The 23,654-nt window shown below is 44.7% G+C and overlaps 1 protein-coding gene across 12 annotated transcripts in view; it reads left to right on the forward strand.

Moving 5' to 3' along the window:
• LOC105234922 (T-cell receptor alpha chain C region) overlaps positions 1-23,654 on the forward strand; it is a 560,983-nt gene that overhangs the window by 523,160 nt on the left and 14,169 nt on the right. For 2 of the 12 annotated variants that reach the window (XM_034648720.1, XM_034648713.1), the window contains one exon: positions 14,324-14,378. The exons of 9 other annotated variants lie outside the window; for them this stretch is intronic. In XM_034648720.1, coding sequence (XP_034504611.1) covers positions 14,324-14,378 — 55 coding nt within the window. Of the gene's footprint in view, positions 1-7,584; positions 7,644-14,323; positions 14,379-23,654 lie in introns of all 12 variants that reach the window. One more of the 12 variants, XM_034648715.1, reaches the window with a different exon arrangement.

The following is a 23,654-nucleotide window of genomic DNA, read 5'->3' on the forward strand; positions in this document are numbered from 1 at the left end:
TGAAGCTCGTGATGAAATATGGCATCTGCAAATAGCCCCTCAATGACAGTCTCAGCCCCGGAGATGGGGGATCAGTAAAGTCCCTAGAGGCAAATCGGGGTAGTGAATATGGAAATAAGAGGTGGAGGGGAACGTGGAATCAAGTCACATAACGCAGTCTGGGACAGGAGGCATCAGACAGAAGCTAGAGGGGCTGTGTTCTCCCACTCCACCAGGACTCAGCCCACAGCACGCAGCTAATACTGCAAGAAGAAGGGAGTGAGGTTAGTGGTAAACCTTCCTAATAGGTTTTGAACAGTGAAAATGAGCTGTCAGGAGTAGTTGCCAGAGCACTTTCTCTAGAGGGTTTTGAAAGGAGATAGACACCCTCCTATCGGGGGTGATTGACGTGCAGCTCTGCCTCGAGGCAGAAGGAGAAATGAGAGAACCTCTTTAAGCCTCTTTCCAGGCCTTGGAGTCTCTCTCCCTGGGAAAAAAAGGAGAAAAACAAAAAACAAAAAACTTTGGCTCATTAATGCGGAGCGACAGCCTTCAGGACACCAGGGTCGCTGGGTTAAGTTTTGGAACCTTTGCTTGGTGTGTCCCAAACTCCCTTTGTTCTCAGGACTGGACAGGACAAGCAGGCTGGCTTTTTCATCCTAAAGCTAAAAACACAGGTTCTGGGTCCAGAGTCCTGGGTCATTTGTGGCTTTGAGATGAAGTCAGGGGAGCTCCAGAGGGTTTTTGCTGAGCCCAGAGGCACTGTGGGACTAACTACGGCCAGGGTTTGAGCTTCGGTCGGGGAACCAGCTTGTCTGTGCTGCCCTGTAAGTACAGTGACGTGGGAGTGAGCCAGAGGGTCCTGAGGCGTGGGTCCAGAGTGACCTCAGGAGTGGGGATGGAGAGGGAGGTAGAAAGGGACAATAAGGAGGGGAGGGATCACTCACTCAGGGAGGAAAATCACAGGTCTGTGTGAATCACACCAGAGGAAATGCATTGGAGGTTTCCCTTCTCAGGAGGGCTTGGTGTGGAGGAGAGCTGAGTCGGCAGGTTTTTGATGCTGAGATAATCACTGTGCACAAGGACAAGACTACTCTTTTATCTTTGGGAAGGGGACAAGGCTGCTTGTCAAGCCAAGTAAGTGGCATATAACTTGAATTGTGCACTGAATACTCTTATCTCCAAAAGGAAGACCTGCACTCTTTCCCATGGGGGCCTCCTTGGGTCAGAAGGACATTAAAGGGGTTGAGCAGACCAAGGCCCAGTGCCTGGTCATCTTCCTTGTCCTTGAAGGAGCTCTGGGAGCGGTAGACGGGAAGGAACGCCCCAGGACCCCACCAATAGCCCAGTCCTGGGATCTATCCACTCTCATGGCAAGTCTTCCTCAGAAGCGGATTCCAGTAGAGTTCTCCCTATTTCGTGGACTTAAAAACCGAGGCAAGTAGAGGCCTGTGATGGATATAGTTCCAAGAGGCTCAGAGCGCAGAGATTTTCCAGGAGACTCATTAATTCAGAGTACCAGGTGACTTAAAGGCGAGGGCAGCAGTGGTAATCAGCTGTAATGGGAACTCCAGCGGTGCTGAGGACTGGGGTTGGCCTGAGGTGAACTCCTAGACGTGGTGGGTTTCTGTCACTAAAGTGTCTAGAGCAAGGGCCCGGGCTTCATTAACCCCAGTGTTGCCACGCTCTGGCCCTACTGCCCGGGAAGTACAGCTCTTGGCAAGGATTATCCTGGGCGTCTTGAAAGAAGAGAAATTAGAGGAGAAGGGAGGGAAAAGCTTATATCTCATATCATGCAGTCACCTCATTTTGTAGCAAGATTGTTTCCCCACGAGCAGTTTGTCTTCATTTAGCAGCTGTCTTCTCTGGGGAAGCCATTTTGTAGAAATGTTTGTCACCAGAGTGACAACTGATGGCTGGTGGAAATTGAATTTTGGAGCAGGGACCCAGGCCATGGTTCACTGCAGGTAGGCCCGATTCCCTGGGGTCTCACCTGCCCTTAATTTTAGCCCAGCAGGTGCCACGTATTTCTAGCCGAGACCACGAGAAAGAGATTTGAAAGGAAGCCATTTCCCTGAGCAGCAGTACCCAGAGGCATTAAGCAAAAACGAGAAATCGGTTTGGATAGAAATTTTTGGATAAATAGGAATTCTCATTATTCTCTATCAGTCCCCTGTGTAAGTACTTTATTCCCCTTATAAGGAAAAATGTTACAATAAGTAAAGCCACAATTCACGCTATGGTGTGAGAGAGATCTGCTGTGGATTTTTGGGTAGAGGATTAGAAATGTGGTCAGGAAGATTGGATGTGTTTTTGACAGGATATGTAACACAGTGTGAATTATAACCAGGGAGAGAAGCTTATCTTCGGACAAGGAACCGAATTATCTGTGAAGCCCAGTAAGTACAGAAGTGTATCCCTGGATTAAGCAATGTCTGTGGGTTAGGGGCTGATTTAGACCCAATTATACACTATATGAAAAATGTTTAGAAAGGGTGAATGAGCATCGAACAGAAGGACAAAAGTCTCCCTGGCTAGGTTCTGCCGTCTTGGTGCAAAATGGGCATGTGGGCGAGGCCTGGGAATTGCTGCCAGAATAGAAGTGGTGGGACTAACGAGGTGTGACTGATTACTTGGGGGTACTGGCTAGGTCCTGTAGCCCCAGATTTGTACAGTCATCAGTGGACAAGACTTCTAATTCCTCAACAAGCCATTCTTTTTGGGTAAGAGTTCATTCATTATAGAATGAACCTTGTAAATAATGATCATTGACCCAAATAACAGTGAATAGCCTCTCCCAGAACCTGGAAATCACTTTTTTAAAAAATGCTTATTCCTAAGTACTGTGGGACACCTCCTGTTTCTGAAGCTTTGGGCTAAAAATTTGTATAACATCGCCTCATGGAGCAGAGAGAACCCTTAAAATCATCCCTTCTGACCACCTCCATTCATGATGGAACTAAGGCCTGTGGAAGAGACAGATCATGGTCCTACAGCCTGTCCATGCCTGAGCTGGAACTAGAACTTGAATCTCCAGTTTGCTGAGCTTGTCTCGACCATTAGTTCTCCTGGCCTGAAGTTTGAGGGGCCCACAGAACTCATCTGACAAATATTTTGTCCATCTATTCTATGTGAGGCTTGGTGCTCAGGCGAGGGTCCCACCAGGGAACAAACTCAACGTGATTCTGCCCTCAGGGGACAATATCCCCTGACCTTCTGGAGGTGGATCTCATTTGTTCCCTCGAATATGACAATCCATATTCTGACCCTCCCGGGCATGACCCTTTGATGCCATCCTCATTACTCTAGGAAATATTAAAATTCATTTTTCTTGCATTTTTTATTTGGTCAGCGGCTAAATCAACATAGGGACCGCCTTCATCAGGAGAACAGAAATGACGCAAAAGTGAAGTGGAAAACTAGAAATTTCTCCAATATTTTAATCATTATAAAATTATTTTATCAGTATCAAACCAGCAGCCAAATTAACGAGATAATGGCAGCTCTATACCTCGTGTCCATCCTATAGACTCAGTCTGAGGAGGACTCAAGGATTTATCCCTGGTTGCACAACTCAGCGATGTCCAGAGTACAGGAGAGAGAGTCTCTGTGCTGGGCTTTGTGAGTCTTTTTTGAATAAATACTTCTCTTCTTACTTTACCTTTTTGAGCACCCACAAAAAGATGTGAACCCTGGTTTAACATCTAAAATCAGAGAGCACTTAATCTACGTATCTATTGCAAGCCTATGTTTGATGCATAGAACTCTGTAGCAGAAAGTGGAAAGCCAAGATTCCCTAGAAGACGGTGGGATTGTAAAGACAAGGATTTATCCATGGTCTGTAGATAGGCAGTATGGTTACTCCAACAACAAACCCAGGCTGACGATGATGTAAAGCCTAACCCGCAGAGTAATTGCCGACTCTTTACTCTGTGCTCTGCTAGCCTGGCCTGTTTGATCTGGTTTTTGTTGTTGGGCATATCACAGTGTTTCTTCTGGTTCAGGCTGGCAACTGACCTTTGGATCTGGGACCCAGCTGACTGTTGTACCTGGTAGGCTGCCACGATCAAATCCCCTTTGCAATGATATATTAATCTATAAATGTATACTGTCCACGCATGGAACTTGATGGGCCTGGGGCTGAGGGTCCGGGAGAGTCACCAAGAACACATGCTCAAAAGGGTATCGTAAGAAGAGAAGTATTTATTCACCAAAAGCCAAAGAGAAAGCGAAGCCTTTTAGCTAAGTTTGGAAGGGGAGTTGATGAAAGTGAGTAGAGAAGAAGCTATCTTAATCTTGAAGAATTGCTGAGTAATAGGAACAGACTCCATAAAGGGAGCCTCTGTTTCTCATAATATTTTCATTCCAACCAGAGGAAATGCTGCAGGACGGCTTGACCAGGAACTACCTTAAACCAAGCCTAGCTGGCCAGCTCTATTTCTGGCCTATCCTAGGGGACTTCTGCGTGAGTTGCTAAACACAAAGGTGCCTATTTAAGATATTTCAGTGCAGCTCTATTTCTGTAGCTCTCTGCTGCCCTTCCAGCAAAGTGTTCCCGTAACACACTGCTTATCATTTCTACAAGTAAGAACAAGTAAGCCCCTTGCCCTCCAAAACTGCATAAGTATAATAGTTACTTGGCTTAGACTGAAGTCACCTCTATTTTATTTCTCCTAGCTGTGTTCATTTGTTGAAATTTGTTTAAATCCAAACTGTGTGGGCGTCTAACTGTTGGCACTGAGGTTTCCTTTCTGTTCTTATTGTCAGCAAAATATTTTGCTCATAAATAACGTTTCATCTAGACTTGCAAATGACAGCCAGCACTGTGGCCTCTTTTCTTTCCCTCTTGTGAAAGGGAACATGCAGGCAGAAAGAAAAAAAAAAGCCAAATTGTACAGTTTCATTGTGGGGGCTGGAAGGAGAATGTCAGTGTGGATGGTAGAGTACATTTAGTTATATAATGTAGGTACTTTGACAGCTAGGATACAAGGATCTTGGTAGATGATACATGCAGAGAGACTAAGCTAACTAGCTGGTGTGGTTCAGGATACCATTAAACGTAGCTCAGGTCAAGTTGTCAAGCACAACGCAGATCCAGGTACAAACTCAGGATGGGAAGCTTCCAGAGAGCCCTGGAACTAAAGGCAGAGTAAGGATTTTTCTCACAATCCAGTCCACCTGAGGAGAATTTTCATTTATAATTAGGAAAAGAAAAAGGTAAAAAGCACTTACTGGCAGTATCCTTGTTTCAGATAGTGTGTGTATGAAGCACAGAAGACATAAGAATGAACCCAAGCAGAAAACTAAAGAAAAGAAATCGATAAAACCACTGAAGAAAATCAGTTGCCCTTATCTTGCCTGTCTCTGATAATGAATGTGTCTTCTTGGCTCCTTCTTCACTTTGGTTCTTGAATTTTCCAGGAAAATAGCAAGAAGCTGGTGGGGTTGGGTTAGTCTTGACCTACCTTGGTTGGTTATCTCTGTTCAGCACGCCTCCATTTTAGGAAGCCCCAGACTTTTTGTAATGATAGCAAACATGGTGCACAACTCGAACAGATTTTACTTTGGATCTGGGACCAAACTCAGTGTAAAGCCGAGTAAGTCATAATTGTCTACAAGTGAAAGTCGCCAACATCTTATCCTAAATTCCTCTTACCAGTTTGTGTTTGTTTTGAGTTCTTTTGTGTTTTGGGTTCCCACCCATAACGATTTATCGTTCCTTGTTCACCCATCTCTTGAACAGATACAGAACATAGTAAATAGATCCTGTGATTCAGGAAACATTCCGAAGCCGCCTACTGTAGCTACTTGTGGCATGGTATCCTGTATAAAGAACATTCCCGAATTTTAACTATTGCTACTTTTACTAGTGGACAAAAGGGCATTTGGATATAATTTAAAGTACCTATGAATGTCCCGGGTTTCAGAGAGAAGATGTGACAAACTAAAATTATGTGTATTTTTTAAGACAAAAATAATTAGATAATGTTTATTGAATGCTTTTTATAGGCAAAGAGCCGTGTAAATGCCTCTCAACCCATTTCACCTTCCTAATAATCCCCTAGGATAGATATTAGCATCCCCCTTTGCACAGATGACGAAATTGTGTGAAAGTGAAAGCCAAAGCAAGAGATTAAGATAGTTACCAAGGGCGTACAGCGCGGGGGGGTAAAGCTAGACCACGAGGCAGCCTTGATGAGGTTTGTGCAGAAACACCTAGCACTGTGACCCTGATGGCTACAACTACATTTTTGGAGCAGGAACCACAGTAACCGTAAGAGCAAGTAAGGAAGAAGGGAAAAGTCAGGATAATTTTAAAATAAAATGGTAGCTATGATCATGGGCAATTTCACCTCAGCACCTCAATGTGTCAGTAACTAAATTCCACAAAGCTTTCCCCGTTTGCGTTAGATCCATAAGCTGTCTACTTCGCTCGTCTTCTTCACCTCCTCTTCTATCCCAGAATGCTCTCCCCGTCACGTACGCCTTCTCAGTAATAAATTTGTTGAGGGCACAGGCTTCACGGTCAGATAAAAATCAAGCTAACCGTCTCAAACTATCCCAGGTCCCTAAAGAAAAAGTGAGAGAGGATGTCACTGGACTATATTAGGACGAGATAGAACTCTTCAAATATTTGAAGAACTGCCACGTAGACGAGGAAGGGGTTAGTACAGAAGTCAAAATCAAAACCAGTGGTTGAAAGGAGATGCGTCTCAACCTCTTGCGGAATCTTTTTGAACAAGTAAAAGCTCCCTGCAGTGGAAAGGCTGCTTTGTGAAGTGCAGAGCTTCTCTTCCTTGGAGGTCTTCACGCTGGGTCCTTAATGCGAAGCATTGGATGTTAGAGAAGGGATTTCTATACCATTTTAGCTATTGGAACAAATCACCTCTGTGCTCCCTTTTCAACTCTTAAGTGCTAAATTCCCAGGATTCAAGCCTAGAGGATGAAAAGGTGAGCCGGGCCTGTTCCTTCTATTTTTATTATTTTGATAGCCAAAGAAATAGGTCATCAAATTATTCATGAGCTAAAAGCTATTTGGGATTTTTTAAGCCTAGAAGATGGTGGGGTATGATTTCCCAGTGCAGTAAATGGGAAAGTAAAAGGGGGATATCAGGAAGGAAAAAAGAAAAAGAGGAGAAAAAAGAAATGCCTGGAGGGAGGACCAGAGGTTGAATGAGGGAAATGAGGTGATTTTGCAGAGGGCAGATCTAGTCTATCAAAGTTTTCGTGAGTTCAGCTTTGGAAAGGGATCCAAACATCGCGTCAATCCAAGTAAGTGAGCAGTCTTTTATACTAGGAAATAGGGCCAGGGAAGCAAAGTTCCTTCCAATTTAAACACTCTCAAAAGGACAGGTAATTGCTTTCTGATGGGAGGGGCCTCTGTGGGTGGGAAGGCTATTGTTACCACAGACCATCTGTCCCCCTAGAGAGAGCCTCTGAGGACTGACCGTCCAGCTAAGGCTGCTGGCTGCATGAGAAAAAGACTAAAAGCCACTTAAAGAGGATAGAGGTGGATTTTCAACCCCATCCCCAGGGCAGGGCAGAGAGTGGCTGGGGCACATTAGGAGCGGGTTCATGTAAAGGGGGCCGGCACTGTGTCGATAGAGGCTCAACGTTGGGGAAGCTGTTCTTTGGAAAAGGAACTCAGCTAACTGTATGGCCTGGTGAGTGGGTTGTTTTCTAGTCCAGGGAACCATTACTGTGAAGAAATTGAAAAGGGAAATGAATTAATTCCTTTAGTCTTAAAACTAAGGGAGCACATGTATTGCCCCTCCTGGAGGACCCTCCTTCCTGAGTAGACTGGGATGGGGAGGCAGGAGGAAGGTCAAGACGACCTAGGGTCCCTTTTAGGAACTTGAGAATCTAAAAAGCAGACTGTGTTCATCCCCACCAAAGGCAAAAAAAGGAGGGCAATCCCACTGGAGTGTGTGATGCTTCTCGAAACACACACTCTGTTCATACCCAATGATTGGGGAAGAATTTGGTCCTGGACCCAGAACGGCATGTCAAATTGGAAGATAGATTTTCAAGGTTTATTTTCGTTGAGTCCTGTGATTCTTGGTCATCTCCCTGTTAGAAGCTCTGTAGACTATTATACTCCTTTCTTATCAGGAATGACTTCTCCATCATACTCTGTAAACTTTCCCCAAGAAGCCTCCTCATCCCCTTCCTTAATACTAGCCTCACCAATGGAGGCTCTAGAATAGCTAGAGGGAGTCTGGGATTGAAACTTGGACCAAGGAAAGGAGAGCAGATCCACACTGTAGAACAGCTCACAGAGCCGAGGTCACCCACTAACGTATCCTTCCTCTCTTTGGAATCTTCTTTGGGCACTAAATTGAATATAGAGACCCTGTCGTGCATGCCTGTGTGTGATTGCATTTATCAGCATTTCCACTCTGGAAACAGGCACAGCCTGATCCGAGAGGTTTCCATGGCTTATAGGGCTTCCTGTGCTCAGGTTCCTTTGTGGGTTAAAATGGTCAAATGACCCCTGAACAAGGCAATGGTTGAGAGCTACTGTCTTCACTCATAGATCTAGGTCCAAACAGCCACAGCAGAGAAGTAAGTAAATATATGAGCAGGTTAGACCCAAATACGTGCCCACGTACAGGCATTCCGGCTCTAGAAAGCAGGTACGGCACTAGCAGGCAGGATTACCTTGAACACCACAACCCCTCCACTTTGTCAAGGCTTTAAGAAATGGCCTTTGTCAAGTATCTATAGCGTGTGATTTCCTTGGTCCCTGTGGGTTTCGATGGCCTCAAATCACTATGTGAACCAAACCGCTGGAAAGAAGCTAATTTCTGGAGGAGAAACCAGGGTGTTAGTCGAACCCAGTGAGTACTGGGGCTTGGGCCACCCTTCTGCTTCTAACATTGAAGCAAGAGCCTGCCATTAATGTGCTCTATTGGCCCAAATGAATGTGTCTCAAACTTGCCTTAAAAATGTTTAGTCTTACTCTTATGCATACGCACATATGTATGCACAGATTCAATGTGGATGGAAGATATTGCTACCCTGATATTTTCTAGAGTCCATTTCCTTAAGAGAAGGAAAACGATTAAGGTACTTTTCTTATTTCTTCACTGAAGATCTTATCTGATCGTCTCAAGAGGCAGAGGACAGTGGAAAGGTGTGATTCTCTCTGTTCAGAGTGGTTAAGTGATTTGAACATGGACACAATAGCAGGGCAAGGACTCATGTTTTCTGAGGTTCAATATATTGCTGTCTGTACCAGGCTGCAACCTCTATAACCGGCATTCTGATTTATCTCCTCGGGCGCTCATTTTTCCCAATTAATGCAACTGAAATATTGGTAGCTCTTATCTCCTGGCTCACAGAAAGCATATGAGGATTGAAAAAACATTGCTCTGGGAAAGAGTTGAGCTGGAGCTTTGCTTGGGTTTTTTGCAGGGGACAAGGGGTGGTAGGGAGAGAAGTATTTTTGTTGCTGATGATATTGTCTTTTTCAATGGGGAAGGGAATAAGGAAAGAAAGGGTATTTGAAAGGCAAGGTGATGTGATCAATACATGAATGTGAACAAAATACATCATGAAGGCATTCAACTAGGAGCCAAAAGACCATGTGGAACCAGCTCAGCCACTCGCCAGTGGAAGACCTTTCAAACTCTCTAAGCCTTAGTTGATCTGTAATATGGAGATCATAATTCCAGCTCTGCTTAGCTCAAAGGATTTTGTGAGATTCAAATGAGATAATATATGTGAAATTGTTTGAAAAGTGTGGGTGGTTGGATGCTTCATAATTTTTTAAAAGTCAGGTTTTATGAAAAAGTCCATCGGAGGGTAAATCTGAGGGTAAGCCAGTTGAACAGCCTTCAGCTAGGGCAAAGAAAGGGTTGAACTGGCCTATTAGGCGAACCCTTCCAATTATGAGAAAATAGAACTTGGGAATTCGTGAGCAGGATTCAGATCACTGAAGAGACAAATGTGTGAGTTTGGGAGCTTGTAGTCGATGGTTTCTGAGGTTTCCTAGCATTCCAAAAAGTATGTGAGTTTAAGACCTTTCTTGAGTTTACCTAAATATGGGCTTGTGTTGAGTTGGGTTTCAACCCAGTGAGAGAAGATTGCTGTGCTTGAAAGTGAAGCACCCTTTGGTTTTTGTGGTGACACAGATCACTGTGGTGTTTCAAGCGCCCAGAAGTTGGTGTTCGGAAGGGGGACCACGGTAAAGGTGGATCTTAGTGAGTATCGCCATGTATTCTGAATTTGATTAGTTAATGAGACATGTCATGAACTTCTCTGGAAATCTCAGCGGACTTCCACATGTCCTCAGTTTATTCAGATTCACTAGGGAGCAGAACACTCCCTGCACCCTTTCCATCTTAACTGTAATAGCTCATTGTGCTAGGTAACGGTTTTCATTCTTTGCCAATTTAATAGGAATGCAGAAGAGAGCCCCTCTCTCTCTCTTTAATTGACATGAAGGAAATCTCTTCATGTTAGTGGCCAACTCCATCAGAAAAACCTGCTCTGAAATGCCAACACCTTCTCTTCGGGTTGGCACCCTCTCACAGCCTCGATGCCCTCGACGGCCAGTGCTTGCTTCCAGTTACCCAGATAACATGCAGAGCCACTCTGGAAGAAGCCTGTCTTGCTTCCTCTCTTCTAACCAGGGATTCACATGGTAGGACCAGACCTAGTGTTTCAGCAGAGAGCAGGCACGATCTAAGCGTCCACGTGCACGGTTGATGCTCTGTGATTTGGATCCAGGCTTTGACCTTTCAAGCCCTCAGTTTGCTTATCTGTCAACAGAAGTGATGATTAATTCCTCCATGCCTGCATCTCACTTCAGATGTCACCTCCTCAGCAAGACCTTTCCTGCCAGGCCAGTTCTAACAAGCCACCAAACACAGCTGCTGCCTGGCTGTTCTCTCTCCCACTGCCCAGCCTGGTTTTATTCATACACTTCCATCATTTGATGTGATATTATCTATGGATTTGTTTATGTGTGTCACTCCCTGGACGGGAATAGTGTCCAAGTGGCCTTGCCACTGTGTCCCCTGTGCCTGACACACAGAGGTATTCAGTGACTAGTTACTGAGCAAGTGGAGGGCCTACTACACTCTAGCCTCCTTCTCACAAAGTAAGGGAGCTTTGTTATTGCATATCCAAACCCTGAAAGCCCACGGAGTTCCTTGCAGAGGGTAAGGACAGAATACAAGATTCCATTGTTTATGGTGATAAACAAGGTAGGATAAGTGGGAACCTGAGGTAATCGCAGGGCCTCGTTTCACTGTGCCTACCAGGTAGGACGNTTTCACTGTGCCTACCAGGCAGGACGTGCGTTGACTTTTGGGAAGGGAACCACGATATCAGTGAGCCCCAGTAAGTACCTGGTTATTACTGATTATGATGCCTGTGCTTATCCTGCAGTCTTCTATCACACAGGGAACTGAATGTCTGCTTATTCTTTAACTCAATGAGTGTTGGTGTTTAGTGATGAAAGCCATTAAAACAAAATGAAAAAATGGATGCTGTCCCCTTCTGCAATACTCCAGCCACATCCCACGTTCCACTCCATGCTCACAAAACTTTTGAAATACATTAAAATGATAAAAGAAAGAAAGATAATCTACAGGGATAGGTAATCTGTTAACCACTGGTAAAATGAGATTGTGTCCGAAGTAAAAATGGGGATCAGAGGTGATAAAGTTTGGCTGGTGAAAAACAAGATTACTTGGTGAAATTTTGCAGATATTTTTAAAGGAAATGAGTGTCAGAATTGTCCAGAGAGTATCACTTGGACTCTTCTCAGGCTTTCCCTACTTCACTACTATTATGCCCTGAAAAGAGGCTTTCATGGACTTAATTCCATAGCTTAGTCTTTATTCCAGTGATTAAAAAAGGGGGAATCCCAGCCAGAGCTCTCATGAGGGAGGGTAGATACACGCTAATCACATTAATCTATTATCAAGGTAGCTCGGGCATTGTCAGGCAGCATGGTGCCGTGGTTTAGAACACATTCATCTTTGGGAGTGGGACACGGTTATCAGTAAAACCCAGTAAGTAGACAATATGTCACTAAAGTCGGAAGCTTAATGTGGCTACTGAGGCCCATTGAACTTATTGCAGTATTTGTAGGCCTGAGTGTCAAGAAATTAATGGTTTATGCAGACTTAAGTGCATTCTGATGTAGAAAGAAATGCTGAAGTAATGGCACAGAGGATAGGAAGATCGAGCTGTGGAGAAAAATAGTTATGTAGATGAACCAAAAATAACAGACGAAACAGCCCAGTCAGAGGGTTGATCCTAAAGAAAAAGGCAGGAAGTTTGGCCGAGCCAGTTCTTCTAGACCTGGTCTGATTGGAGCCTCTGGGCCACAATGTCTTCATCCGTACAATGAAAATATTTAATATTAGCTCATAAGTAATTTTAAAACTAAAATAAGATAATGTATTTGGAAGTTTTCTATACATTATTAAATGCTATATACGTATAAAATAATATTTGTTTTCAGAACAAAAAGAAAAGCCTAGATCAACTAGTATAATTCTTTCAAGGAATCAGATATGTAGGTTCTTAGTACAATCACCGTTTTCGTGTGATCTATAGCGATAGGCATTGGTAAAAACAGCTCTGTCTTCTACTGAAATACAGTGACTTGAATGTTACCCAAATGTAAATGGCAGGAGAAAGGAAGTGATTTTGTAAAGGCCTGAATTACAGTGACTTCTGGGAGTAACCAAAAGCTTACCTTTGGAACTGGAACAAAACTCCAAGTCACCCCAAGTAAGTCTAAATTCCCAAGCATTTCTCTTTCCTTATGTCCTATCCTTTCCGATTGTAACATTCAGAGCACGTGATGGGCTAAAATAGGCCTTTTCTGGCTGTTTTCAGAATATTTAAATACAGAGATGGGAGAAGGATAACCATGGCCGTCCTTTAACATTCTGATAGTATTGTTCCGTCCGAGTTGGGTTCTTTCTCAACAGAAGAGAAAGCCAAGATATTACTCGTGAGGCCAGTGGAAAACAGTAGATACACAAAGGATAAGAAATAAAGAGAATACAAGTGGTGTTTTTAACCAGAGCTGAAGCAGACAGTGCGTCCTTTAATCAGAGGGACACCCGGCTTTGTGGGCAGAACAGGACTTGAGTAAGTAACAAGGCTGCCATTGAACCTGCAGAACAAGTTGACTGGAGGGAACAGGAAGTTGTCACTCCTCATGATCTGGATGCTGGTCTGTGAAATTTCAGATTGATGGAAGTTAAAATGAGGAGAGACACTCTGGCAGGAATCTAAAAATTGATAACTGTAATGGAGACAATAGAAGGACTAGATTTATCTGTTGGATAAATAGAGTTGAAAATCATGAGTTTGACAGTGATAGACCCAGAGATGTGGTAGATGGAGACTTCATTTTAAGTGTTGTAAAATAAATGCCCAAATTTTAGTCAAATGGCCTGTGTGTTACGTGGAATATCAAAAGTAAGTGAAGATGGAGCCGTCTTTGTAGATGAAAGGGCCCTAGCTCTTGGTCTGGGGTATGAGAAGAGTGTGTGGACTTGTGGGTGTTTTTGGCTGACGAAGAAACAGTGTGGGAAGGACGGAGGCTATAGATGGATCTTTGGGAGCGGGACTAGACTGCTGGTCAGGCCTGGTGAGTAGCGTAGCAGAAGGATAGGGTAAAGATCGAGGACAAAATGTCTTCATGTCTCAAGAAATGATTGTGTCATGGAGGGTGAGCTGGGGTTTTTTGGGATCACTGTTACTAAAGTCCTGATGTCTCATTCTAAAAGGGACAAGGAGGAGGGGGCGCCTGGGTGGCACAGCAGTTAAGCGTCTGCCTTCGGCTCAGGGCGCAATCCCGGCGTTCTGGGATCAAGCCCCACATCAGGCTCCTCCACTATGAGCCTGCTTCTTCCTCTCCCACTCCCCCTGCTTGTGTTCCCTCTCTCGCTGGCTGTCTCTATCTCTGTCGAATAAATAAATAAAATCTTTTTAAAAATTTAAAAAATAAATAAATAAAAGGGACAAGGAGGAGGATTCTTCTCCTGTAGCCCCTCTGAGATGTACCTGTCCTGTGCTAAAACGTCTCGTGCATCTGGGCCACTTCTGTCTTCTGTAGCAGTGTGGGTTCAACCCGCTCAGCCTCAGATCACCTGTTCTTTATTTGTAAAATAAGAATAATAATACCTGAGCCCATGACAGAGTTGTGGCCTGAATGAGGTACTGTGATATATGTAGGTTGTTAACCTGCTTGGCATGTAATAGGTTCTCCATAAATGATGGTTTTCTTTCCCCCTCCCTAAGCGGACCAAAGGTTGCAAAGCCCAACACGGTAGGCCATTTTTGTATGGGTGTTTGCTATGGTGTGGAGGTGGGATTCAGCAGATTGACCTTTGCAAAGGGGACCATGCTTCTAGTGTCTCCAGGTAAATGTTGACCCCATCCTGCCCTTATTTTCCCCTTCTCTGGTTTAAGTCTTCTACGGGTACTTGTGTTTGTTTTACTGTTAGGGACGCATCTTCCTTGTTTTATCAGTCAACCTATGAATTTAAGATTGAGCCTTCGTGGGGGACATTTAAAAATGAAAATGGGCCAAAAAAAAAAAAAAAAGAAGAAGAAAAGAAAAGAAATAGGCAGCAACAGAGCTGGAAATAACAGTAGAGCCAATTCACCAGATCAGAATGGAGCAGAGATGAACACCCTAGACGATTAGGACAAATCTGGTATCTTCAGAAATAGCCCGGCTTCCTGTTTGAAGCCTGGCTGTAGTTTCTCCCCAGGCATCCCTCCCATTCCTCTTAGCCCCCATACCCCAAACTGAGCTGTGGAATCTTGGACAATCTGTGACACGTGCAGCTATGGGAATCTTTCATTACTGAGAAGATCTTCCCATTAAAACTGAAAGATCCTTGAGGGCAGAGACGCTGGTTATATCCCAGGAACCATCTAATATGGTCCTTTTACAAAGTAGTGCTTCATAAATGCTTGTTTAATGGCAGTCAAGTTTCCAGGCCAAAGGGAAGAAGAAATGAAGTAAATGCTACATCCAGGATGTGGTGGAGGGGGGAAAACTCTAGACTGGGACTCAAGTAGACCAGTGTTTGGGCTCTGCTACCAACGAACAGTGGAACTGAAGACAGATCTCTGGCCTCTGGGCCTCCATGTTCTCTCCTGTGAACGGGGAAGCAGGTCTGCATGACCTCTCTTCCCTCCTAGCGCAAGGCCTATGAATTTATTCCTTGGGGGGGAGGGGTGTTTTTCTCCCCTACGAATAAGTCAAATAGCTATTTGAAATCTTGAGTGCTTTCTAACTCATTAGGGTAAATCCGGAAAAGAGGTGAAGTGACAGAATTTATTACGAGGCATCAGACACTGTGGGACTGACTGGGAGAAATGACAAACTTGCCTTTGGGACAGGCGCCTGGTTGAAGGTGGGGCTGAGTAAGCGGTAACTACAAAATGTCTTCTGGTGACAGTGATCGGGGGAAAAGGAGATGTCATTTGCATCACTTGTGTCTTATTTATAATGAGCTATAATCTAGTGCTGATGTGTTAAGAATTGTGGCACCCAGAGAAATTAGTGAAAGTATTCCAAGACTATACAAGCATATTTTCTCTGGGGTGGAATTGAGCCAACCATTAAGACTTTTCCCGAGATAGGAGGCTGGCAGAAGCTCCGTCTAGTATCAGAGTTTTTAGCACCAGAAGGGAGCTAAATGGAGCCTGATCGAGGGGAAAGCTAGAAGAGCAGAAAATTGCATGGCCGTGATCTAATGGACCCTTTCTACTTCCACTGCCATTGATTCAAAGACAAAGTAGGCCAGAGGATATTCAAGGTCATTTTATCCATGCTCCAGATAAGCTATACCAAATTCACTCCAGAGNCAGAAAATTGCATGGCCGTGATCTAATGGACCCTTTCTACTTCCACTGCCATTGATTCAAAGACAAAGTAGGGCCGGGAGGATATTCAAGGTCATTTTATACATGCTCCAGATAAGCTATACCAAATTCACTCCAGAGACTGTGTCCCTTTACACCACACGTTGTTCAGTGAAGTGCAGACAAAGGAGCCCGGGCTTCTGGTTTCAGTCTAGAGTTCTTAACTTGGCCCCAGCTGGTGGCGTGACATTGAGCAAGCCATTGCCCTTCCATGTGCCTTAGACTCCTCCAGTGTGAGTTGAGTAGGACAAAGCACTCAAAATCTGTGGTTCTGGGACCTTACTCCTATNGTTCTGGGACCTCACTCCTATACCACCCGAGAGTTTATATGACTCAAGTGTGCAGACTCTAATGGTTATTTCATAAACAAATTCTATAATCCGGAGAAAATAATCTTGTTAATCAATTATGTAACTTAGCATAGAAAGAGTTAACTACCTTCTCAGTTCCTAGGATGTGTGGATGCGATGCTAGGTACGTGTCATATGGTATTGTTTATCCTCAGACAATTCTATGGGGCNTACCACCCGAGAGTTTATATGACTCAAGTGTGCAGACTCTAATGGTTATTTCATAAACAAATTCTATAATCCTGAGAAAATAATCTTGTTAATCAATTATGTAACTTAGCATAGAAAGAGTTAACTACCTTCTCAGTGCCTAGGATGTGTGGATGCGATGCTAGGTACGTGATATATGGTATTGTTTATCCTCAGACAATTCTATGGGGCAGGGGGCAGTATCCCTATTTTACAGAAGAGGAAACTGAGGCCCAGAAAAGTAATCGCCCAAGATCCCAGTGTTAGTGAGTAGAAAAGTCTAGATTCACACCAGGGTCCGTCTGCCTGATCTCAAAGCCTTGCTCTTTCTACTACACTCTGTCATAGACCCAGCGCCAGGGCTTACTTAGAAATGAGAGACAATGCCAATCACAGTAAGGAAAAACATGGAATTTATCTTTTCTGTTCTTAAATATTGCCATGACTTAGAGATGGAGCTTTGGGAGATCTTGATCTGAATGCTTTAAATATACAAAGGATTCTCTTCCCCTTTTCATAAAGAGACAAAAAGTACAAGGGCTACTGGGAGCATTTACCCCCATGAAGACAGAGGAGCTGGCAGCAACCACTCCCTCGTCCAGAGTCTTCCTCTGTCTCGCTATATGTTGTATTTTCCCCGGGGTAGACCAGTCACCTGTGTGGCTGATCCACACGTGCCTGACACAGGTGTGAGTTATAGAAAATGCAACATTAAGGGCACTTTGGATGTTGCTGGACCACAGAACTTCAGCTCTGAAAGGGAGCTTAGATATCATCTAATTCAGAGCTCTTTATTTTTCTAATAAGGACATTAAGACTCAGGGAGGTTGGTTGATTGTCCAGCATCATAAAGTCGGTGAAAAATAGGGCTGGGACTAAAGCCTGGGGATTCTGGTCCCTGGATTTCATAGAATAGTGACTAGTATTTGGTGAAACTGGTAGGAGGTGTGAGATATGTTCAACACAGGAAAAAAAAACAAATGGGTTTTACCAGGGAATTATAAAAAACAGTGTTCCTTATTATTAGCACCTTCCCATAGGCGTCCTGGGCCTGCTCCCCAAGCTGTGGTATAAAAATGGAAGGAGAAGGAAATGGCCCATTTTGTCACAGCACAAATCACTGTGGGAAACACTGCGGGCTTCAAAATTGGGACAGGAACAAGACTATTTGTTAAAGCAAGTAAGTTCTATGAAATATCTCGATTTGGATTACCGTTGAGGAACCTCTGTTTTCGTTGCTTTATTTGAGGGGGCGGGCATGGTTTTGTCTATTTAGATAAGAAGATAAGTTCGCAACGATAGTGTTGCATTATTATCCATAAGTATCATTAATGCAAGAACCATGTCCTGAACACTTAGTAAGNACTGAAAGATCCTTGAGGGCAGAGACGCTGGTTATATCCCAGGAACCATCTAATATGGTCCTTTTACAAAGTAGTGCTTCATAAATGCTTGTTTAATGGCAGTCAAGTTTCCAGGCCAAAGGGAAGAAGAAATGAAGTAAATGCTACATCCAGGATGTGGTGGAGGGGGGAAAACTCTAGACTGGGACTCAAGTAGACCAGTGTTTGGGCTCTGCTACCAACGAACAGTGGAACTGAAGACAGATCTCTGGCCTCTGGGCCTCCATGTTCTCTCCTGTGAACGGGGAAGCAGGTCTGCATGACCTCTCTTCCCTCCTAGCGCAAGGCCTATGAATTTATTCCTTGGGGGGGAGGGGTGTTTTTCTCCCCTACGAATAAGTCAAATAGCTATTTGAAATCTTGAGTGCTTTCTAACTCATTAGGGTAAATCCGGAAAAGAGGTGAAGTGACAGAATTTATTACGAGGCATCAGACACTGTGGGACTGACTGGGAGAAATGAAAAACTTGCCTTTGGGACAGGCGCCTGGTTGAAGGTGGGGCTGAGTAAGCGGTAACTACAAAATGTCTTCTGGTGACAGTGATCGGGGGAAAAGGAGATGTCATTTGCATCACTTGTGTCTTATTTATAATGAGCTATAATCTAGTGCTGATGTGTTAAGAATTGTGGCACCCAGAGAAATTAGTGAAAGTATTCCAAGACTATACAAGCATATTTTCTCTGGGGTGGAATTGAGCCAACCATTAAGACTTTTCCCGAGATAGGAGGCTGGCAGAAGCTCCGTCTAGTATCAGAGTTTTTAGCACCAGAAGGGAGCTAAATGGAGCCTGATCGAGGGGAAAGCTAGAAGAGCAGAAAATTGCATGGCCGTGATCTAATGGACCCTTTCTACTTCCACTGCCATTGATTCAAAGACAAAGTAGGCCAGAGGATATTCAAGGTCATTTTATCCATGCTCCAGATAAGCTATACCAAATTCACTCCAGAGACTGTGTCCCTTTACACCACACGTTGTTCAGTGAAGTGCAGACAAAGGAGCCCGGGCTTCTGGTTTCAGTCTAGAGTTCTTAACTTGGCCCCAGCTGGTGGCGTGACATTGAGCAAGCCATTGCCCCTCCATGTGCCTTAGACTCCTCCAGTGTGAGTTGAGTAGGACAAAGCACTCAAAATCTGTGGTTCTGGGACCTTACTCCTATACCACCCGAGAGTTTATATGACTCAAGTGTGCAGACTCTAATGGTTATTTCATAAACAAATTCTATAATCCTGAGAAAATAATCTTGTTAATCAATTATGTAACTTAGCATAGAAAGAGTTAACTACCTTCTCAGTTCCTAGGATGTGTGGATGCGATGCTAGGTACGTGTCATATGGTATTGTTTATCCTCAGACAATTCTATGGGGCGGGGGCAGTATCCCTATTTTACAGAAGAGGAAACTGAGGCCCAGAAAAGTAATCGCCCAAGATCCCAGTGTTAGTGAGTAGAAAAGTCTAGATTCACACCAGGGTCCGTCTGCCTGATCTCAAAGCCTTGCTCTTTCTACTACACTCTGTCATAGACCCAGCGCCAGGGCTTACTTAGAAATGAGAGACAATGCCAATCACAGTAAGGAAAAACATGGAATTTATCTTTTCTGTTCTTAAATATTGCCATGACTTAGAGATGGAGCTTTGGGAGATCTTGATCTGAATGCTTTAAATATACAAAGGATTCTCTTCCCCTTTTCATAAAGAGACAAAAAGTACAAAGGGCTACTGGGAGCATTTACCCCCATGAAGACAGAGGAGCTGGCAGCAACCACTCCCTCGTCCAGAGTCTTCCTCTGTCTCGCTATACGTTGTATTTTTTCCAGGTAGACCAGTCACCTGTGTGGCTGATCCGCAAGTGCCTGACACAGGTGTGAGTTATAGAAAATGCAACATTAAGGGCACTTTGGATGTTGCTGGACCACAGAACTTCAGCTCTGAAAGGGAGCTTAGATATCATCTAATTCAGAGATCTTTATTTTTCTAATAAGGACATTAAGACTCAGGGAGGTTGGTTGATTATCCAACATCATAAAGTCAGTGAAAAATAGGGCTGGGACTAAAGCCTGGGGATTCTGGTCCCTGGATTTCATAGAATAGTGACTAGTATTTGGTGAAACTGGTAGGAGGTGTGAGATATGTTCAACACAGGAAAAAAAAACAAATGGGTTTTACCAGGGAATTATAAAAAACAGTGTTCCTTATTATTAGCACCTTCCCATAGGCGTCCTGGGCCTGCTCCCCAAGCTGTGGTATAAAAATGGAAGGAGAAGGAAATGGCCCATTTTGTCACAGCACAAATCACTGTGGGAAACACTGCGGGCTTCAAAATTGGGACAGGAACAAGACTATTTGTTAAAGCAAGTAAGTTCTATGAAATATCTCGATTTGGATTACCGTTGAGGAACCTCTGTTTTCGTTGCTTTATTTGAGGGGGCAGGCATGGTTTTGTCTATTTAGATAAGAAGATAAGTTCGCAACGATAGTGTTGCATTATTATCCATAAGCATCATTAATGCAAGAAGCATGTCCTGAACACTTAGTAAATGTGGGTGGATAAAACTACCCTAGGTCCTGGCTAGAACTGGAAGTCTGTAATTATATGAATGACTTTTTTGACCTGAATTTTCATGACATTTTTATATAATCTGTATATGAAGTAGGATCTCCTCTTGGGTTCTGCCTTATTTCTTGTTATCTTCCACTGGTCTTAGGACAATGAAGGTCAAATAGTAAAATTATATGCCTCTTCCCACTTTGGTGCATGCACACAGACGCAGGAACACACTTGGTACCTGATTTCTGTGTGACATAGGAACCCCAGACTAGGGTTCAGTTCCAGGGTACCATTTTGTATAGACTTATGTCAGAGTGTGAGCACAGGCTATCAGAAGCTCGTATTTGGAACTGGCACCCAACTTTTGATCAGCCCAAGTAAGTCAGATCCCCAGAAATGTGTAAACCCACCTCCAATATTGGGTTTACATTTTTATATGTAGCATTTAGCATGGTCTGTAACAGAATATCAATATTACCACTACTACTGTTTGGTTATTATTGGTCATAACAGTGCTGCTAGCTCAGAATATATATTTTCACGCCATGTTATTTTTTTTTACCCTTTAAGGAGAATCAGTGTCGAGATATCAAGAGAAAAATGTTCGAATTTCCTTTGGAATCAAGTAACTTGCTTGTTCATTCAGTTGTCCCTTGTCTGCTGAGAGTCAGTACGAACCTCCCAATGTTTGGGGTTTTATACTGCCTCCTTATTGTCTGTCTTAGAAATGCTTGCTTGATTTTTTCCGGCCTAAGCACTTAGATTTTAAAGCTCACATTTACCCAGAGTATACTTTGCTTTTAGCCTCTCCCAAAATTGGCCTCCTTGTCCCAATAATCATGCCCAGTAAAAATCAGTTCAACTCACTAAATGATTACTGGGTGTCATCAATAAGCCGGGGACCATAGTTGGTTTTAAAAAAAAGAAAGAAACAAAGAAAAGCATAAGCATGGCCCCTGCTCTCAAGAACTTCCGGTCTCATCAGAGAAACAACACTTACATATTAAAAGTCCAATAACGATGCAGACATGAGTGTGCCCAGATGGCTGCTGCACACGGTCATGCACACGGCCTGGGGCCTGGCAGGGACCCCGCTGGCTGGGGACAGGACAGTGGTGACAAGGGTCAGTCCACATTCCCTGACAGAGACCGAGCATGATTCCGCCTGTGTGTTTCTGGAAAAGGATTTATGTCTGTTATCTGCTGAGATGTTTGACTTTCTTGAGGACAGAAGGCCCCCCCTTGGCAGAATCCTTGAGTGAGGTGAGGACAGAAACGGCAATGAGTCAGGCGTGAGTCACCAGGACTCTCGCTCAGACCCTGAGAGGAAGAGGTGACTGAGTCCCGCCTAGGCATGGTTTCAGCAGCGCCCCAGCGCGGCATGCTGGAAATGCCCTTGCTCCTGCTCTTTCTGGCAAAGTGAAAAATACATTTTTGCCTATGTCCCCCAAAAAACTGGTACCTTCTTCTCAGTCGTGGCAGCTGAGGTGGGAAAATGCTCCCCCTCCCCCCAGCCCCGGCCTGGTATCTTTAGAAGTACACCCACTGGCCTGGTAGGAGGCAGGTTTTTCACAAACTTTTGTGAAGGCTTGTTTTTCCCAGAGAAGAAATAGCTAGAGGCCGTGTTTGTCGACAGCTGCTGCGAAACCCGTTAGGTAGGCTCAGAGCTGGCATCACAGGGAAAACTTGAGGATCAGCCTTTTCCGGGCCCCAGCCTGTAGCGCTCCAGAGAAGGCTGTATGTCCTGCATGAGAGGGTGCACAACCCCAGGACCTTTTTGTAATGCACTTACCCAGAGTGCGACTATGGGAACAACAGACTCGCTTTTGGAAAGGGGACCCAAGTGATGGTCACACCAAGTAAGTGAGCTGGGGCCCTCCTGTACGAATGACCCTCTTCGAGCCACCCCCAATCACTGTGCCTACCCCAGGGCTGGACAACTTCTTCTGGCGGGTGGGGGGGTTGGGGGGGAACGACACACGATGTCATTCATCAATGCCACACCTAAGATTCTTAGACAGTCACTGTCCCAAAGCTTTGCCTGCCCCTTGTTTCTTTGGCCCTCCGTTTCTCTCAGCATCTCCACTGACCATGCTCCCAGCCTCAGTGAAAGTCTGCCCTGCTCTTGCCTGAGGCTGTATTTCAATTTGAACAAAGACCCATAGACTGTGAGAGCTGGAAGGGCCCTTGGGGACATCTTGCCCTTGTTGTAGGGGAATCCAGAGGCCCAGGGTCCAAGCGTCTGTCCCGGGCCATGCTGGGCAGGCAGTGCAGGGCAGGGGCAAGGCCCCAGCCCCTCACTCCTACCCCTGAGCTCAGCAGAGTCACACAGCTCTTTGCTAACATGGCCCTCAAGCCCAGAGTGTGGGAAGCCGAGGGCGGGCAGCACACGCCAGCCAGAAGCTGAGGGCCGAGCTCCCGCCTCAGTTCGGGACCTTGGCCCAAGCCATGCCTTCTGGGAGCTTAGTTTTCACATCTCTGAAGTAGGGAGCATGGTCCCTGGTTCTCCCATCTTTCAAAGATTGTATGGAAATTCTTGTGTTTTTTTTTTTCTCTGTCCTCTGTTTTCATAAAAGCCAGGCCCTGTCTGAATCAAGGTCGTTAGAAATAAAGGAATCAGGGGCTCCTGGCTGGTTCAGCCTGTAGAGCATGCAGTTCTTACTCCGAGGGTCATGAGTTCAAACCCCACACTGCACATAAGAAAGGAGAAGAAAGAAAGAGGGGAAGAAAGAAAGAAAGAAAGAAAGAAAGAAAGAAAGAAAGAAAGAGAAAGAAGAAAGAAAGAAAGAAAGAAAGAAAGAAAGAAAGAAAGAAGGGAATCGAGCTTTGGATGCTTCGGCTTACTTCCAAGTGGTAAAGAGGGAAGGAGAAAAGCCCCAGTCCCTGGAAGGCTGGATCCTGCTTGGAGTCTGTCCTAGAACCAGGCAAATGCAGGGACCAAACCCCTGGGCGTCACACAGGAAGAAGCCTAGGAATGGGCAGCTCTGAAGAGCTAAGGAAGGGGGAAGACAGAACAGGAGCATTTCAGGAAAGGGAGGTAGACAGGCTTCAGCGCGATAAAGCATCAAACCCCGTGGGCCCTCCAGCCTCGGAGCCTTTCCAAAGCCCCTTGTATCTGACAAAAGAGGGATGGGGTCAGACCGTTCGTGCTGGCAAAGCAGCCAGGGTGGTGATGGTCCTGGGAAGTCGCTCCCCCCTTCTCTGCTGACAGGAGTGGGGGGTGTTCTCCTCGATAAAGGAGGGTGAGGCATTCTCCAGCCCCCACCACCGGCT

Source organism: Ailuropoda melanoleuca, chromosome 20 (genome assembly GCF_002007445.2).
Source record: "Ailuropoda melanoleuca isolate Jingjing chromosome 20, ASM200744v2, whole genome shotgun sequence".
In the NCBI taxonomy this organism is placed as follows: Eukaryota; Metazoa; Chordata; class Mammalia; order Carnivora; family Ursidae; genus Ailuropoda; species Ailuropoda melanoleuca.